General features: G+C 43.5%; 1 protein-coding gene across 8 annotated transcripts in view; it reads right to left on the bottom strand.

The window, feature by feature from the left end:
- The window catches only part of CDH4 (cadherin 4), an 806,698-nt gene that overhangs the window by 127,066 nt on the left and 659,310 nt on the right, over positions 1 to 20,322 (bottom strand). For all 8 annotated transcript variants that reach the window (XM_083618498.1, XM_083618497.1, XM_083618499.1 and 5 more), the window contains one exon: positions 4,319 to 4,491. In XM_083618498.1, the coding sequence (XP_083474624.1) occupies positions 4,319 to 4,491 (173 nt within the window). The remainder of the gene's footprint in view (positions 1 to 4,318; positions 4,492 to 20,322) is intronic.

The raw sequence follows: 20,322 nt of genomic DNA, 5'->3' as shown, positions 1-20,322 counted from the left end.
ATGTGTTTTGTTTGTCTGTTAAAGCACAGCAGTGGAGGGTCTGGGTTTGTTTGTTTTTAAAGAATACTGTGGATACAACCCAATTACCAGGGAAAAAAGGGGCCGATATGAAGCTGTAAACTTAAACAATAACAACAATAAGAATAAAAACCACTTGGCCACGTCTTGATTATTTTTAAGTCAGAAAGCTACAGACTTCAGCTCCCCTCACCCACAAGAGATTATGGAAGAAAGACAATCATTTTTTACATCACATACAAAAAGTCCCTTAGACCTCCTCGTCTACAATTTGGCAACCTTAATTCCCTCTAGAAGAGCTCCTGTGCCTGTAGATTTTATCCGCTTTGGCCAAAAAAACTTTTTAAAAAATAAATAGATTTGCCTCATTTTATACAGAGCAACTTGGAACCCCAAACACAGATTGAAGTGCAGAAACCACAGTGTGACTCAGAAGCAGACTGGAATGTTTTAAAAATGCACAGACACAGATATGGTGCAAATCTCAGGGCATCTGCACACTCCTAGTATATTTCTGTATGCCTTCTGCAACAGCTCTAAAAATTCCCTTCCACCAAAATGTCTAATAACACTCCTCTGTCCCTCTTTCTCCTGGCTGTGCATTTTTCTTGCTAATCCATATATTGCTTGCCAGTGCCTGACATTTCCTCTTTAATCTTGAAACATTCCTTAACAAACTACTTTCTCCTCCTTTGCCCTTTACATGTTTCAGCAGCAACATTTGCTTTCAACCTCTTAATTTTTTTCTTTTACACTCGCCTGTTTATTTCAATGCACCTTTGAATCTCCCATTGATGAAATATCATCTGAACATCCTGAACTACAAACTACCTACTTGCCTAACAATCCCTTCATTAGCTCAATGGAAATGACAACCTTTTGTCCTGCTTTGGCATTTTACGCTGTCGTGCGAGGACGGAGCTTAAAGCAGGCTGCTGCGAAACCAGCTCCCTTTAATATATTTTTTAAGAACTATAGTCCAATTATCACTATCTTCTTTGGGGATCCATTCAATTAAGTGCAGTCATAATGAGTGAATGGACACATGGCTCTGTCACCATATCTATAGCCTCATTAATGGGAGCCAGGTAATATAGCTTTAAATCCATCAGTAATTCATACAATGCTTCCTTCCTTCTTCCGTAGTTTGGGTGGCTTTTTCTATCTTTACTTATTGAAGACAAAGGTAATATTTCAAGGGGTTAAAGTGTTTTTTTCAACCATGGTATGGGCCTGACTTTATTCAGTTTTGCAAACGGCATGGCAGTATTTGAAACTGAATGCTGGTTCAGCCATGAGCCCCTAGCCCCCGTCCCGCTATTGATAGGCAGACCGTTTATAGTAAAGGATGCTCCAGTGATGTTTCATCAATGGGAGGTAATTGCTGCAAGATGGCCTCTTGACAGCTGGGGATCTCTCTGTGAGTTTGAATGGGATACCCATCAGGGTTTAAAGAAGGTGGCATTTCTCCATCTGAAGGAAGGGAGAATGGGCTCGTGTTTCCATTTGGGAAAGAGAGATAGGAGGTAATGAAGAGCAGAGAGTTTTTTTAAAAAAGGCAAAGAGGTTGGAAGAGAGAAAGCTTCTAGCTAGAGTTAGCTAGTACTGGCGGTGTACTGATCACATTGCTCTCTGAGGCTCTACCACATGGGTAGGCAAACTAAGGCCTGGGAGCCGGATCCAGCCCAATCGCCTTCTAAATCCAGCCCGCGGACGGTCCGGGAATCAGCATGTTTTTACATGAGTAGAATGTGTCCTTTTATTTAAAATGCATCTCTGGGTTATTTGTGGGGCATAGGAATTTGTTCATCCCCCCCCCAAAAAATATAGTCCAGCCCCCCACAAGGTCTGAGGGACAGTGGACCAGCTCCTTGCTGAAAATGTTTGCCAACCCCTGCTCTACCATGTAAGCATGCCTATTGATCAATGGTTGAACATATGCTTTGCTTGCAGAAGGTCTCAGATTCAATTTCTGGAATCTCCAGTTAGAGCAGATAATGTAGACCACTGTATTAGGCAGTGCCATCATTCATTCCTTACTTACACATAAAAATTCTATTCCACCTATTTCTCCAAAGCAAAGCGACTATATCACCAGCCAGTAGCAAAAGCAGAATAAAGAAAAGATAATGCCCAACTCACAGATATCACTTCAAATTAGTAAGCTAACAATGCCCAACGTGTTCAACAAATTACATCAGCACAAAGATAACACAGAATGAGGTCTTCTTCAACCATCTGGGGCTTGATGGATCTCGAGCAGCAAGGCATTCCAGAAGGTGGATGCCACAACAGAAAACGTCCTGCCCCAAGTTGACACCAGCTTTGCCCCCTGAGGCCCAGGCAATCAGAGAAGGGTCCCAGGTGATGAATGAACCATATCGGGGAGACCATAAGTGGTGGTGAAATGCTCCTGTGTACAGTGGTACCTCAGGTTAAGTACTTAATTTGTTCCGGAGGTCCGTTCTTAAACTGAAATGTTGCTTAACCTGAAGCACCACTTTAGCTAATGGGGCCTCCTGCTGCCGCCACGCCACCGGAGCACAATTTCTGTTCTCATCCTGAAGCAAAGTTCTTAACCTGAGGTACTACTTCTGGGTTAGCGGAGTCTGTAACCTGAAGCGTATGTAACCCGAGGTACCACTGTACATATGGGTGCCTGTGCACATATAGGTGCCTGTTTCCTTTCTTGTGCAAAGGAAACAGCCATGCTGTCCACTGGGAGCTCTCACCTCTTGGGGAAATGGAGAATATGCAACAGATTCTGCAGCTTCTAACCTGCAATTAATCAATCTGTTCAAAGCCATTGACCAGAATAATACTCTGCTGGAAGGCAAATGTTGTTCCCAAGCCTCGCTAAACGAAGAGCAACACCTTCAGCTTTTCTGTGGCTGCTGTTCAAAGTAGTGACAGTAAGCCTCCTACTACCATAGGAAGCTGTCTTGTACTTTGTCAGGTCAAATCATTGGTCTATCTGGCTCAGCTTTGCCTACACGGACTGGCAGCAGCTTTCCAGGAGTTCAGGCAGGGGTCCCTTCCAGCCCTAACCTGGAGATGCCCAGGATTGTACCAGGGAACTTCTGTTTGCAAAGCAGATCTTCCACTGAGCTACAAACTTCTTTGTTCAATTGCCCTGTCTGGGGATGAAGCCAATGGAAGCAATTTTCTCAGGCTCTGTTCAGTCGCTGACACTCGCAGCCTCTTTAACATTCTCCACCTACCCAACTGACTTACCCAACATGAGCCGATTCTGCTGCCTAAGGGTCAATTGTAGCTGACAAGTCTGCTTCAGGCAAGCCAGAGAGCTCCATGCCAGCTCCACCTGGCACCCCTCCTGTTTTCTCTTTCCAAATCTTTTTGACGGCCCATCAGGTCCCCCACTGCTGGCTGCTGACTGGCTGTCAATGTTTCCCTCAAGTTCTCTGAATTCACCAGTGGCCACCTTCCTCCTGCTCAGAGGCGGCGTTCAAGGATTTCCGCTCTGAGGCTTGGCGGGGATGTGTCAAAGCAGCCCGGAATCCTTAAAGCCTTTATGCAGCCTCCGAGCAGAAAAAGGCAGCCCGAGGTGTTTGAAAGAAACAGACAGAAACAGTGGTGCGGGGAGGGCGGGAGTGGAGAAAGGAAAAAGCAGGGAGGGTGGGAGAGCAAGAGTTTGGGCAGCTGCCTCTCCTTGGGAACTTGGAGGCTTTGAGGCAGCTTGCAAGGATGGGAAGAAAGGGGGGGTGCATTACAACTGGCGTCTCCCCGCACATTAGATTTTGGCACTTTAGATCCATGGCTTTCAAAGAAAGAGGCAGGACTCTGAAAGTTACTGCAGTCAGTGCCAGAAGAGGCAGAGTCTCCTCCTGATCTCTCTGACCCTTCACTTTCAAGCAGGAAAAGCATGTTTGGCACAGTCAGTACATGTCTGGAAGCTATAGCTCTATGCTGCAAAAGGGTGTGTGTGTTCGTGACCATCATCAACACCATTATTTTGTCATCTTCACTATTTATGAAACTTGCTAGTCACTAGCTGTGACTCACAACCCATTTAAAAACATAAGCACAACTAAAAATATATTACTCTGCGGACCACCCTTATTCTGTGAACGGCCCTGAGATCTTTTTGATTAAGGGCAGGATATAAATTTTAATAAATTTTAATAAAATAATAATACTATTTATGCAAAAAACACATGCGATTCATATAAAAATACACAAAGCAACCCTGCTTCCCTCAAGCAACAACATCATAAAGGTTTGGCGGCACATTTATAGGAAACGACACCATCATAGTTGATCAAAAGCCTTGAACTCTTACCTCTCTGTCAAGCCCAGCAGCCACTGTGACGATGTCTCCAGTCTCGCTGTTAATGGTGAACATGTTCTGCGATGGGCTCTGAGGGGTTTGCGTCACGATCCGGTACCTCACCATCCCGTTGGCTGTAGTGACGTCGTCTGCATCATTGGCCGTCACTGTCATCACGTAGGTTCCTTTACACAAGGTGGAAATGACAATAGAATCAATCATCATCTGAAATGGAGTATGCCTGTATGTGTTGATGAAAGGGTTTAACTGGAAGATTCCGTAGAAGCTAAAGAAGATCAGGAAGAGCTCTCTAAGCACCTAGATTGGTTGATTAACTGATGTTAACTGTTGGTTAACTGTTGTTGTTCTCTGCTAGCCAACACGTGAATGTTTAACCTTAAATCACATGGGAGGGTATTGAATTGCAAATTGCCATCTTGGTCTTTGAAGCACAATATACATCAGGAGGCTTAGTTTGGTCAGAATCAAGTATACGCTTCTGGAGTTAACACTAAATACATTACTTCTGGTAAATGAGGCACTGTAGCTGCTAGAGGGCTATAAAAACTTGGGTCCTGGGCCTTACCAAAAAAGAGAAGAGGACACACAGAGAAAACTTCTGCCATTGCTATTGCTCATGAAAGTAATCCCCTTCCAGGGAGCCATGAAAAAGCAAACAAATTCCTCCCTCTTGAAAACATTGACATAAGAAGAGGCTTGCTGGATCAGGCCAATGGTCCACCTAGCCCAGCATCCTGTTCTCACAGTGGCCAACAAGATGCTTGTTGGAAACCTGCAAGCAGGATTTGAGAAGAAGAGCACTCTTCCCGCAGGAGAGTGAACACCAGCAACTGGTATTCAGAAGCATTGCTGCGTCTAACAAAATGCTGCCCCACTTCCACAGGGGTTGTGAAAGTGGGGCGGCGTTTTTGGCAGCGCTTGGAAACGTGGCTCACTAGCGGAGCGTCCATTTAACCTTTAGCAACCACCACCACAACAAAAAAGATGGTATTCACACAAGAATATCAATGGAGATGGTAGGAAGAGCTGCTGCATTAACCTGGAGCACTTTCCTGAGCACACAAAAAAACGTACTTAACTTATCTCCCAGAAATTTACAGAGGCAGCAAGGTTGCAGGCTGAAAGCAGCTGAAATCATCAAACATCCCTGGGCTGAATCACGTAGGGAATGCTATCGTACTGGAGTGCGCTGAAAGGAACAAGCCACAAAGAAGCTGGAGATGAAAGCTTCAGGGTTTGAGTTGGCAGAACCTTCCAAGATAGTCTGTTGCCTGGAAGACCCCCCCCCCCAGCTCATATGCTATAGTTCAGGGGTGGCCAACTCCCAAGAGACTGTGATCTACTCACAGAGTTAAAGACTGGCAGTGATCTACCCCCTTTTGGGGGGTTCAAAGTTGTTGAGCTTTTTAAGGGAAAGCCCTGTTTTTTGGGGTTGAGATCAAAGTTTCTTTTAGGAGACCCAAACTTGTTGAGCTTCTTTGGGGGGAGCCAGTGATCTTCCAGTGATCTACCACAGACGTCCAGTGATCTGCCGGTAAATCACAATCTACCTGTTGGGCGTGCCTGCTATAGTTGATAAGGGACACAATACACTGAGCAGTTATTTTGCACAAGGCTCACTGAAACGAACATGCATGGACACAATAGTCAATTGTGCTGCATGTATCAGTTTTGCTCACTTTGCAGCCCTTAATGGTACTCAAAATCCAGGATCAGAGGTGACCACATCTCCCCATCTCACATAGGACTGTTTATGGAGCCTTCTTTGTACTTGGGGCTCATGGGGTTAACCCAGTTGGACAGAGAACCAAATACAAACCAAGCGTTGGGCCTTCCAATCTCTCACAATGACAATAAAAACAAATAACTACATAAATAAAGGACCTGCCCGCGAGACGCTGACACAAAACCCCCGCACAAACACTATGCAAAGGTCATCACCCCCAACCCTCCCTCTCCCCTCTCAATTTCCCCAATGTCTATGACAATAGTGTCTCAAACCGAATGTAAATGAGCTGTGAAAAATGACTCTATGAATTGAAAGTGGGGATGCTATATGTACTTTCCCTTGTTTATTTGTTTGTTTTGTATCACAAAAAATCTTTGATAACATCTAAATTACAATAATAACAATAATCTTGGACATCTTAGCAGGGCAGGGATTTTCACAGAGGATAAGGCCATCGATGACCTGTAGGTGTGATGGCTATGCTCTAGCATCACTTTTGGAAGCAATATGTCTCTGAATACCAGCTGCGGAGCATTGCAACATCCCATAATCACATGGTCAGCCACTTTGAGAGCAGGGTGCTGGACTAACTAGACAGAGCTCTTCTTACACTATTATGTACACCCATTTGTCCTTTCCCTGAGAAATGGATGCTTTGTCCCAAGGTAAATGCTCCATAACTTTCTCCCTAAGGGAGAAACACTATTCCACTATTCATGTCATTCTCTCTCTCTCTCTCTCTCTCTCTCTCTCTCTCTCTCTCTCTCTCACACACACACACACACATCTCCCCACTACCCAATTTTTATGCTTGGACGAAAACTTCTTTGTCACCCAGCTTCCTATACACCATGCACTTCCACCATGGCTTATTTAAGTAGTTAGGAACAAAGCACACCCCATTTAAGTAACATGGGCAATGGCGTCTTAAGGCACAGCTGCAAGGACCACTCACTAGTTCTCTATCTACTTTTGCAGTCTATTGAAACTGAGATTTCCTCAGCACTCCTACTGGTTTAATCCTCTCCTACGTGCAGGAGAGGGGACCACTGTGATCATTCCATCTAGCCACCTGCCACTGCTTTCCTTGTTCCTCCCATAATTTGATATATCAGGAATAGGGATGGATGAATCTGTTCATTTCGGGTTCTCTCGGTTTCTCATTTTTCCAATCTTCGGTTCAGCTCTCCATATTAGTTTGCATTCCCCCCCCCCACTGATCAGCATTTTGTAATGTGAATTTCTCCTAATGGAAATATTTTAGAATGTGGTTTTTGACCAAAGTACACATTTTGCAAGGGACGCGGGTGGCGCTGTGGTCTAAACCACTGAGCCTACGGCTTGCTGACCGGAAGGTTGGCGGTTCAAATCCCCACAATGGGGTGAGCTCCTGTTGCTCGGTCCCAGCTCCTGCCAACCTAGCAGTTCGAAAGCACGCCAAAGTGCAAGTAGATAAATAGGTACCGCTCCAGCGGGAAGGTAAAGGCGTTTCCGTGTACTGCTCTGGTTTCGCAAGAAGCGGCTTAGTTATGCTGGCCACATGACCCGGAAAAACTGTCTGCGGACAAACGTCGGCTCCCTCGGCCAGTAAAGCGAGACCCCAGAGTTGTTCACGACGGGACTTAAATATCAGGGGTCCTTTACCTTTACCCATTTTGCAAATGAATTTCCCCTGTTTATCAGTTTGGTATGTTAATTTCACCAGTATAGGTATTTTATGGTGAAATTTACCCTCTGGTATGCTTGCTTGTGTACATTAGTTGGATGGAGAAGTGCACTGAAAAATTCGGAGAAGCACAAATTTTGAAGGGTGAATTAAGTAGGCTTGCCTTTAAATGTGAACGGAATCAGATTTCTTCCCCATCCCTAGTGAGGGCTCCTTCTTTATTCTAGTATCTATATGCCCTGGATGGGGAGCCATTTATCTTGCTCCACTATCCTTTGATGTATCGGGAAGGGACTTGTGCCTCTCTCTGTTTTTATTCCACCCCACACTCACTCTTTCCCCCTGCTCTGTTCACTCCTCCTTCCTACAACTCTTTCAGTGCCACTTTTAATACTTCGCCGCTCCAGGCACTACAAGCCTAGGTTTGATATTCTCATTCTGGCACCTCCTTTGGCGCCTCTCCAACCTTTGTGATGAAAGAGCAACACTTAAAAAAAAAATTAAAGAAATGTTCTGCATTTGCATTAGTCTAGATTTACACCGGATGTACCGAAAGCCACTTCAAGCATGACAAAATCCCTATTTGGGGCAATGCTCCTGGCTTGCAACTCAAGAGTGGATTAGGATGTGTGACAACTGCACACAGTGTATTTTATTGTGTCAGTGCACATGCCGTTTCCGAAATCTAAGTGCTCTTCCTGAGAGTACCTTTATCGCTCAAGTGATAAATGACCTTCTTGAATTCAAGGGGGTAACGGGCAAACATTTATTTTTCTTTCTAAATGGGTTGGTCTTGATCAGTGTTTGCCTCTTGACATTTCCCACTAAGATGAGAACTGCCAAAGCTCTGGTTGATGAGCTGAAAAGGTTTCTTGGTTGACTGTTGCCTCTCCTGTGTGGCTGAAAGCCACATTTGATGTATCTAGCATTGATTCCTATTATTATTATTATTATTATTATTATTATTATTATTATTCCAGATCAGGAGGAATGCTTTGTCATTCCCCCGGGCTTTTATCCACACAATGACCTTGTGAAGTAGGCAGAACACAAAATCAAGATTCAAGATTACCTTAATAAATCGGAGAACTGGGCCAAAACTAACAAAATGGATTTAAATGGGGACAAATGTCAGCTTTACACTTAGGCGAGAAGAACCAGCTGCACAGATATAAGATGGGGGGCACCTGCCTCGTTCAAAGTACACGTGAACAGGACCTAGGGGATTATTTCATCTTTTCTAAAATGCTGAGCCTGTGCTGGACAGCACAAACATTGTATGAATCAGAAGTCAGCAAACTTTTTCAGCAGGGGGCCGGTCCACTGTCTCTCAGACCTTGTTGGGGGGGGACTATATTTTGGAAAAAAATGAACAAATTCCTATGCCCCACAAATAACCCAGAGATGCATTTTAAATAAAAGGACACATTCTACTCATGTAAAAACACACTGATTCCCAGACCATCCGTGGGCCAGATTTAGAAGGCGATTGGGCTGGATCCGCCCCCCAGGCCTTAGTTTGCCTACCTATGGTATGAATGTTTTGGATGTATCGTTTTAATTTTAATTCTGTTATGAAGAAAGTTCTTCAGGTAAAAGTTTGAATAACATTTTTCTGTTTAGAAAATGATTTATTCCAAAAGGAGTCCATTCTTGTACTTCCAGGTGCTTCAAGCTGCACAATATTAATTTATGGAATAAGGACAATATTAATTTCTGTAATAAGGACAAAGGCTAATTCTGGATGGCTGTGATAGTTTCACAACCACAGCTCCTTCCTTTGGCCAGCAGCCCTGGCGAAGCAGGGCTGTGCCTGACCCACAGAATGCTTGTCATTTTCGTCATTAATGTAAGTTAATTGCCAAAAATTATGTGTCCAAAATGGAAGGAAGACCCAAGGGCATGCAGTGTGGAATTATGACCGCCTCTGAAGTTCTAAACTCTTTGAACAGCTATCACCCAAAAGCTTTATTTTTATAGCTGCATTAGAATTGCCATTATACCAAGCTAGGTTAAAGCAAGATTGATGTTCATTAGTTAGACTTAATGCATGTTAAAACAGAGAGGTAATGGGGCATTTATCAAGAGGCCAAACCCTCGTCTAAAAACCCTTCCACTTTGCTCTTTATGCCTCCAAGCAATGTACAACCTTTCCCCAACAACACTTTGTCTAGTGCTGTGATCTAAACATAAAACAGTGATAATTATTCTTTACTGAGCTGCACCTTACAGTTTATGTTTATAAATTCTTATTATTGCCAAATCATTAAAGGTTGGTTAACCTTTTCGGTCTAATTTCCGAACTACACGATAGTTAATTTAATCATTCCCCCATAGAAAAAAAAATTCAATCATTATGGGCAGACATGTAGTAACAGCCATATTATATTAGATCTTCATTAACCTGAGCTAATAATGTCTTTCAGTTGATGGAAAGTTTCCCTTCTGGCAATTTTTCCTCCTGAATATGTGATGTTTTGTGGAACGGATAGTGTGCTTATGAGCATTTGAGGGGAAAGGACAGAAGTTGAGTGTGGGAGAGGAGCTTTACAAGTATGTAATGGGTTCTGAAATGAACTCCTTTAGTTCAGCAATCCCTGAGTCCTAAGGTCATAAGAAGAGCCTGGTGGATCGGCTCAATGGCCCATCTAGAGCAGCCTCCAGGTCTCACAGTGGCCAATCGTATCCCTGTGGGAAACCTGCAAGCAGGACCCATGCACAAGAGCCCTTTCCCCATTCATGATTTCCAGCAACTGGTCTTCAGAAACATTACTGCCTTTCACCATGGAGGTAGACCATAGTCATCCTGGCTAGTAGTCATTGATAGCCTTATCTGCCATGATGTTTTTTCCATCTATCTATCTATCATCTATCTATCTCTATCTCTATATCGTATTGTTCGCTCCATAAGACGCACCTGACCATAAGACGCACCTAGTTTTTAGAGGAGGAAAAGAAGAAAAAAGTATTCTGAACGAAACAGTGGATGTATGATTTTTGTGGTTCATGCTGTGGCTACAGACATGATATGTGATTTGACGGTGAGTTTGGGGGTAGCCCAATGCAAAAATCCTGAGAATCCATGTGGATCTGTGCTTTGTAACCACGTTTTTGCACCACTGCGGCCCCACGAAACAGTGGATGCGTGATTTTTTTGGTGCAGGCTGTAGCCATGAACATGCTATGTGATCTGATGGTGAATTTGGTGTGGCCCAATGCAAAAAATCCTGAGGATCCATGTGCTTTTATCTCCCCCTCCCAGGCAGCCTCCTTTATTGCTAGAGTCCCTCATCTCCCTCCCGATCGCTTGCCGATCAGCTGCTCAGCGGCTTTGTTTCAACACCTCCTTCCCTCTTTCTTAAAAAAAAAAAAAAAGCACAATCTGCTTTTCGCCTCTGGGCAATTCGGCTCCAGGGCCCACGCATTCGCTCCATAAGGTGCACAGACATTTCCCCTTACATTTTAGAAGGGAAAAACGTGTGTCTTATGGAGCAAAAAATACAGTGTGTGTGTGTGTATATATATATATATATATATATATATATATATATATATATATATTTACATTTTCTGTTTTGCAATTTAAAATACCGTATTCTTCCATGTATAACATGCCCCCGTGTATAAGACGCCCCCTCTTTTTGGGGACTAAAAATAGAGAAAATGGGGGGAGATTGTCTGGAGTTGTTCAGCTTTTTGGGGGGAAGAGGGGTTGCCAAAAATCACTCACCCGCAGGACCGCAGCAGCCACTCACACACAGATTGGCGAAGCAACCAATCATCTTTGCTGCAGCAGCCAATAGCCAGCGGACTTTCCCGCACCCATCAATCACCCACAAAAATATTGCTGGCAATCTCCTGCTCGCTGCATCCACCAATCGCCCATCCCAGCTCTTCACTACCCGTGTATAAGACAACGCCAATTTTTCAGCCTAATTTTAAAATAAAAAACCTCATCTTATACACAGAAAAATGCGGTACTTATTTTACATCCTTAAAATATCAATGACTTCCCTTTTTCTCTTTCCATGGTTCATTTTACATATCATAAATCCCTGCATATTTTACAAAAACTATACCATTCAGTATTCCATTATTGCATCCATCAACACTTATGTACACTGTTGAATTTATCTTAATGCTGCCAGCGTTTTCAGATATACACAATTATTTCCCATATATTCAATAAATGTTTTCCAATCTTCTTTAAATTCTCTGATTCTATATGTTAAGTCTGCAAGTTGTGCATATTCTGTCAACTTAAGTTGCCATTCTTCTTTGGTTGGGACCTCGCTCGTTTTCCAATTTTGGGCTAACAAAACATGGGCCGCAGTAGTAGCATACATAAATAAACTGTTTTGACACCTTGGAATTTTAGTCTGAATTATCCCCAACAGAAAGAACTCTGGTTTTTTTTTTTGGGGGGGGGCGGAAGTACCTTTAAACATTTTTTTCAATTCATTATAGATCATTTCCCAATACTCTTTTACAAGTTGGTGGCCATTACTGCTTCCTGTGGAAGTGAATCCTATACATCTGTGTGAAGAAGTGCTTTGTTTAATAAATAATAATAATAATAATAATAATAATAATAATAATAATAATAATTTTTATTTATACCAAGACCGGGCTCAGGGCGGCTAACACCAGGTATAAAAACAATTGATTAAAATACAACTTAAAAACAAGATTAAAGTACAATATTAAAATGCAGCCTCATTTCAGTAGAAACTCAAATAAAAAACTTTTTGGGGATGAAAATGTCAAATCTTCACCAAGGCCAACTATCCAGACTGGTCCTCCGTGGGCCAGAAAAAAGCCAGGGGAGTCCCCAAATAGGAGTTCCATCACAGAAGGAGAAAGGAAAAAGGAAAGAGGAAAGAGGGGAAGGGGATCAAGTTGATTCCAAGCTAAGGCCAGGCAGAACAACTCTGTCTTACAGGGCCCTGGTCTCATGAGACAGAGCATTCCACCAGGCTGGAGCCAGTGTTGAAAAGGCCCTGGCTCTGGTTGAGGCTAATCTGACTTCCTTAGGGCCCAGGACCTCTAGGGTGTTGCTATTTATGGACCTTCAGGTCCTCCGTGGGGCATATCGGGAGAGGTGGTCCCGTAGGTATGAGGGTCCTAGGCCGTGTGTCTTGAGTGTCTTGAATCCTCCAGCATTCAGCTTCATTGCTTGTCTATGAGTTATGAGCAAGGGAGAAAACCTTTTCTCTCTCTCCACGCCATGCAAAATTATATAAACTTCTACCATGTCACCTCTTATTATAAGCTAATTGTTCCAAACACTGCAAACTTTCTACATGGGGCAGTCCATGGGGCAATCACTTTGATAATTTTGGTTGCCATTTTTGGAACCTTTTCCAACTCTACAATGTTCTCGTATCCAGTGCTATTTTTCCAGAAAAAGAGGTGCCAGAACTTACCACGAACACCTTCCTTGTTCTCTTCAAATGGCAATGGCACCCACCTGAAAGGTGCCAGAACTGATTTCTAGAAAGTTCCAGCAGAAAAAAAGCCATATGCATATCCACTTCCACTTGTGATTTAGCTTTGAGTGGCTCAGTGCCAGATCTTTCATTAGTTCTGTTTTCCTCCTCTCTGCTTTCCCCACACATTTTCACAAACCTACCATATTGCAAGAGGGAGGGGAGGCGAAAGTTGAGGGTTGTTATCTGAGTTGTCTCTCACTATCCGCAAGGAAGTTTTCCAGATTTGCTCAGAGTAGGGATTGGGGGGTGGGGGTAGGGAGCAATTTGATTCAGTTCGCATTTTAAAATGAACCTGCCTAATTTGCCCTTTCCGAATCAACATGCAAACCGAAACACAGGAACCCTTCAAAAATTTGCATGTCTCTGAATTTTGCACTGCAGTTCGCCAGGCATGTAATATACAATCAACTGTGTGTATTAGGGTGAAAAGTGCCCCAAATGCATGTTAGTGAAAGAAGCCTGCAGAAATGCATTATATTAGTGAAGGGTGCTTGCCAAAATGCTTGTATATCAGGCAAAATTTCATATATCAGATGAGAAATTCGCATTAAAATAACCATCAGTTTTCACAAGGACCCCTGACAAGAATTCACAGCCTGATGTAGCAATGTGAAGAATTGAATGTAAGACTGACAAAACTGAGAAACAGAGAAATGGAAATGGATAGATTGCCTCATCCCTCCTGAACTGCAAAGGAAGTGATTTATTGACCAGGAGGGAATACCCCCCCACACTGTGGTTTCCAGAATTCCCACTGGCATGGGGGATGCATTACTCATATTCTTTTACATGGAAGCCCTCAAATAGCTTTATCCATTGCTTTCACCCATGATATGGAGTCTCCACATTTAGGGGAAGTATGTACCACTAGATACCATTTGTTGGGGAACCACAACAGGAGATGCCTATGGCCTTCTCCTCTTCCTCATGGGCTTCCTAGAGGCATCTTACTGATCATGATGGGAAGCAAGATGCTGGACTAGACTACTGGCCTGATTGAGCTTGTCTTGTCTTTTGCTCTCACTTGATGCTGATTGTTACAAAAATAGGTCTACGCAATAGGACGTGTGCCAAGGAGTCTGGCTTGAATTAACACTGCAGTAGCGTCTGTGAGACTGGGGCAGGGGAACCCCATCCATGCCCCACTTTCAGAGCCGGATTACCAAATAGGCACAGCAGGCACCGGCTGATGGGCCCCACGCCTCTTAAGGGCCCTGCGACAACGGATTGAAATACTATTGATTTGATCTTGAAAGACAATTACAATCAAGCTTTCTTAGATCAATGTTATCCCACTAGAGAGCGTGTACAAGGAACCTCCAGATACGAAGCTTTCAAAAACGTATTAGGAGATAATTTGTAAGGACCCCCCCCCACCGATATTTTGACTTCCTCGGGGTCTCCACAGGGTTTAATCTGGCACTGCCCCCCTTTGAGTGCATTTGCCTGGCTATAGTAATACCTCTTCCTTGACACTGGGCCAGAGATGTGGGTCATAACATACAATTTGAGGATTGGGAAAAACTATGGAAGGAGGGACTAAAATTTACCGCATGTATGACGATAAAAGAAAATGTTATGAAAATGTTTTACAGGTGGTATATAACACCTGTAAAATTAGCTAAAATGTATAAGACATGTAATAAGTGCTGGAAGTGTAAAGACAAAGAGGGCACTTTTTACCACATGTGGTGGGAATGTAAGAAAGTGAAAGACTTCTGGGAAAAGATATACAACGAATTGAAGAAGATTTTAAAATACACATTTATAAAGAAGCCAGAAGTCTTTCTGTTAGGAATATTAGGAAATGAGATAAAAAGAAAGGATTGCAAATTCGTGCAATATGCAGTAACAGCAGCAAGAGTGTTACTGGCCCAGAAATGGAAACAACAGGAAATACCGACTGTGGAGGAATGGAGAATAAAGCTGTTAGACTATGCGGAGTTGGATAAATTGACAGGAAAGATTAGATACTTAAGAGACCAAAAGTTCATCAAGGACTGGGGGAAATTTGTGGAATATCTGGAATATATAAGTGAGGGACAGATAACGCTAATGGGATTTAAAGAAGCACTGTGAAAAATTAAGAAATATTGTCTAAAGGGAATAGAAAGTAAGATACAAATAATGTCAATACAAAACTAAGAAATGCGTAATATAAACAATAATTATGGATGATTTACGGAAAAGCTGAAGGAAGTCCAGAAAAGGAATAAGCTGTGAAAAATTTGATGTGAAACTAATATGCTTCTTTTTCTGTTTTTTGTCTGCTTTGTTGGCTTCTAGATGTAAATTAATAAAAAATTATTTAAAAAAAACAAAAAAAACAAACCTCTTCCTTGACTGGTTTGAGAACTCTCTCTAACTTTGTGTGTGTGTGTGTAGGAACATCTGACTTGTGTGTGCCATGGTGAAGCTGCATGGTCTGGCACCGGGGGGCGGAGAGCAGGCAGGGGTGTGGCTGGTGTGCATTCTGGGGGCCGTGGTGCGCTGCCTGCGGGGGCATGGCATGTGTCCTGGGGGCGTGGCACTATGGGGGCGTGGCACCCAGCGCAGTGGGGGGGGTGTGGCGCTTGTCCAGGGGGCAGCCACAATGGTGGCCCCCTCCCCAATGGTGCCAGGGGCGATGCGCCCCTCCGCTCCCCCGTTCCCTTGCCAGTGTGTGTGTGACTGAAATGCAGCCTAGGGAACTGTGCAAAGGCAAGAGAAACATCCATTGCTCCACCCACATTGGCTGTTGGACCTGCCTACTGCTAGCATACGGCCCTCAGAAGGTTGTCCACGAGACCATGTGGCCCTTGGCTGGAAGAAAGCTTCCCTACCCTCTTCTATAAGGTATACAAAATAACCTCAACAAATGCTTTTAATATAAAAGGCACTGCTTTTCTCTCTCTCGCTTTGCAATTTAAACTTAATAATATCCCTGTGGGCTTTTATACCTTGCTGTGCATCATGTTGTTCCCCTTATAATCTCCTGGCCCCTTGGTTGCAATCTGGGTGCACAGAATGAAAACATCTACATTTAGATACGATTACACATATATGGTTGACAAGGTATGGCGCGAGCAGAGGAAACCAAATAATAGCAATTCATATCCTTGTCTGAAAAGACGTCAAGAAAAAAGAATGGGAACGGGGCTGCCCAAATAACAAGTAACAGCAATAATCAAGAATTTTAAAAAGTCATGCATAAGGCAAGAAAATGAATGAAATGCCTTCCATTCTTCTGCAGAGGCAATGAGTTGAAAAGAACTTTTGTAAATACAAAAAGCTTCAGCACCAGGAGCTACTATGGCCTCTGCGGAGCTAGGAGGATAGGGAATTGGTCCATCTAGCTCAGTATTGCCTATCCCAGGGGAAGCCAATATGGTGCACTCCAGATGTTGTGGACTACAAAACCCATCAGCCCCAGCCAGCATAGCCAATAGCCAGGAATGATGGGAGTTGTAGTCAAAAATGTCTGAAAGGCACTGTGTTGACTATGCCTGACCTAAACTGACCAGCAGTTGCTCTGCAGGGTTTCAGGTCCTAGAAGGAAATGTGGAAGATCTGAGACCCTTTGCAGGCAAAGCACCACCAGTGAGTGTTGGCCCTTCCATATGTATAAAGGTAAAGGGTAAGGGCACCCCTGACCATTAGGTCCAGTCGTGACCGACTCTGGGGTTGTGGCGCTGATCTCGCTTTATTAGCCGAGGGAGCCAGCGTACAGCTTCCGGGTCATGTGGCCAGCATGACTAAACCACTTCTGGCGAACCAGAGCAGTGCAAGGAAATGCTGTTTAGCTTCCCGCCGGAGCAGTACCTATTTATCTACTTGCACTTTGACATGCTTTCGAATTGCTAGGTTGCCAGGAGCAGGGACCAAGCAACAGGAGCTCACCCCATCGCGGGGATTTGAACCGCCGACCTTCCGATCAGCAAGTCCTAGGCTCTGTGGTTTAACCCACAGCACCACCCACGTCCCCACAGTGCCACCCACGTCCCCTCCATATGTATACCCCACACATTTCCTTGCTTGAAGCTTCGCCTTCCCTGTAAGATATATTTTGCAGTGCTCCACTGCTATGAATGTTCCTCAGCAGCCACTATTCTTTGCTGGCCACGAGGGCAGCAGGGAAGACTGAGAGCATTTCAGCTGCATGCTGCACTGGCAGCATTTAGTAATGGTGGCTGAAGTCCTTTCCAGGTGTTCAGTGACCACATGAAGAGGGTGAGAATTGGGATAACACTCATGGTTGCTTGGAGAATAGGTCAGTGGGCACCATCCCAAGGGCCGTTGCGCACTTTCCCTGAATGTGTGAAAAGGGCAAGTGACCTTTTGTGTTTGCCCACAAACTTTGAGACATGCAGGAGAAATGCAAAAGATTAGAATCTGAATCTCCAGGGGCACCCAGAAATTGAATTCTGAAATGTTTTGTTTTGTTTTGTTTTTCGGTGTTTATTTTTACATTTTTTTTTAATTAAAGATTTTCTTGTTTTACAGAAGTATGTGTAATGTCTCTCGTATTTTTTCCATGTAACATTTTTACAAATCAGTTTCATTTGTTGAGACATTGGGGGGGGGGAAGGGGGTGGAGGGGGGAAAGATGGGTGGGGGTCGGGTGGCGATATTTCTATTTTGCTTAATGTATGTAGGGTTTGGGTTCAGCGTTGCTCGTGCTGTTCATTTGTGTTTCTTTGGTGGTGAGAGAGGTTGGGGTTGGCCTAGGGTGTGATTGTTTCTTTGTGATTGGCTGTGGTGATCTTTGTTTTTGTGTGTGAGTGGGGTGGGTGGGTGTTTTGGATCAGGTTAGCCATATTGATTTGTATGCTGTTGGTGGATTATTGTCATTGTCTTGTTGGGCTGTGTATGTGATAAAGAAATGTTGATATATTCCAAGATAGGAGTTGGCGATGCCTCTGTCATATCTGACCCCTAAGTGGCAACATCTGCCTTCCCAGATGCCAATGCCAAAGGCAAAGCCAGAACATGAACAAACAGCAGCATCTGTGGCAATGGAAGGCAGGGGCTGGCTATTTTGGAGATGGAGGCCTGGGGCCTGCTTGCACCCAACTCCCTTGTTAGATTTTCCCTCTGACAAGTTAGACCAGCTGTTTTGTTGCCCTAGCAGGGATCCCCAAACCAGATCTGCTGCAAACCCAGGATCTAAAAAAACGCAACCAACAATTTGCAGACAACAGTAGCAGCCTTTTGACACCACGCACGATCGAGCTCCAATTGGAAACTCCAACCATTCTCATTCACTGTTATTTGTTGTAATCAATGGCAGATTTTGACCTTTCAAGCAGCTAACCTAATTAATAAAGGACGTCACTTCCTAACTGCTGGAGATTATCAGCTTCATGAAAGGTGCGGTGAGATGCCTTAATGAGGATAAAAAAGAACAAGCTGGCCTGAAAAGATTTTTTGGGGAAGAATGCAAGACGAACCCTGTCGTGAGCGACTGAAGTGATGCCTTTCATGTTAACAAAATTAAGCGCTTGGTTAAGAAAACAAACAAACCTTTTCTTTTTGCACAGAAGTCTGCCGAGTTGTGATCGCATTGTTGGGATGTGTGTTCTGCGTGTTTTGTGGAGGTTGATAATCATAACTAATTAACCATGCAGGCATCGCAGGAGAAGGACTGGAGTGTAATAATGACTCATGGCAAAGCACAATCTGTATCTTCAGAACAAGCCTCATGCATGCTGGCAAAGCCACATGGCCTCCATTGTACGGCAAGTCAATGAGGACATCAAGGGTGACTGTAGGGCCCCATAACAGTCAGAAGTCCTGGGCCCTAAGGAAGTCAGATTATCCTCCACCAGGGCCAGGCCCTTCTCAGTGATGGCTCCGACCTGGTGGAATGCTCTGTCCCATGAGACCAGGGCCCTGCAGGATTTAACTTCCTTCCGCAGGGCCTGTAAGACAGAGCTATTCCACCTGGCTTTCAAATTGAACTTAGCCTGATCTTTTATTCCCCTTCCTTTCCTTCCCTCCCCCTCCCCTTTTTATGAAGATTACCCACTCTGGGATCCCACAGCTAATTCTCCCCTGGTCTCCTCGCTTGCCCAAATAGGACTAATTTAGCCAGCTAGCCCTGGTGATCATCTAATGTTTATTGCATGGATTTCCCCCCTAAATTGATTTTTTAATTCTGAATTTATTGTTATTCACGTTTTATGCTGTTTTTTTTTGTTGCATCAATTAAGTGTTTTAAATTTGTTGTTAGCCACCCTGAGCCCAGTTTTTTGAACCGGGAAGGGTGGCGTATAAATAAATAAATAATAATAATAATAATAATAATAATAATAATTATTATTATTATTATTATTATTATTATTATTATTATTATTATTATCATTATTACAAGGAAAGGGTTGTGGTTCAGTGGCCTATTCTGCATGCAGAAGGGCCCAGATTCTATCTTCTGGAGTTTCCAGGTAGGGTTGAGCAAAGACCTGTATCTGAAACCTTTGAGAGCAACTGCCAGCCAGAGCTTACAAAGCTGACTCAAAGACAGCAATCAACTCTGGTTTCCTTCATTTGAGACAAGGCTTGGAGTGTTTGTGAGTGTGTGCTTCTAAGCACTGAGGGCAAACCTCCAAAGGAGACAAGCATTGCTGGTGTTATTGCTTATGTGAAGAATGTTGTAATTAAAATCCTTTTTGCCTTCTCTAACTCGGCGCCACGGCAGTAGCTCTGCTTCCCCCCCCACCCTGCCTCCCTTCCACAGTCTTCTTCTTGTTATTGATGTCCCTTTTAAAAAATTAAATAGCTGGGAGTGAGATCTACATGTAGCAAATTAAATTGGAGAAATCTCATAAAAATAAATATTCTGCAGAATGCCAGGAACGGTGTTTTTTAAAGAAGCCAAAAAACAAAACAAAAACAAAAAAGAGAGGAGATTATTCTATTAGTTCTCCTGTTGTTTATTTATTTATTTTATTCCTCTGCCGGCGGAGATCCCCCTGAGAGATTAAAACTGTGGACTAATGCACAGATGGGGCGAGATACTTGAAAGTCATCTGGATATTAAGAATTTAAATCTTTTAGCCTCAGCGATTTGAACAGAAAGCCAATTATGGGCCTGAATTAGTTTTCAAATTAAACTGCAATTTAAAGGTTT

This window comes from Podarcis filfolensis, assembly GCF_964270895.1.
Source record: "Podarcis filfolensis genome assembly, chromosome: 6".
Lineage (NCBI taxonomy): Eukaryota > Metazoa > Chordata > Lepidosauria > Squamata > Lacertidae > Podarcis > Podarcis filfolensis.
This window is presented reverse-complemented; position numbering and strand designations above follow the sequence as displayed.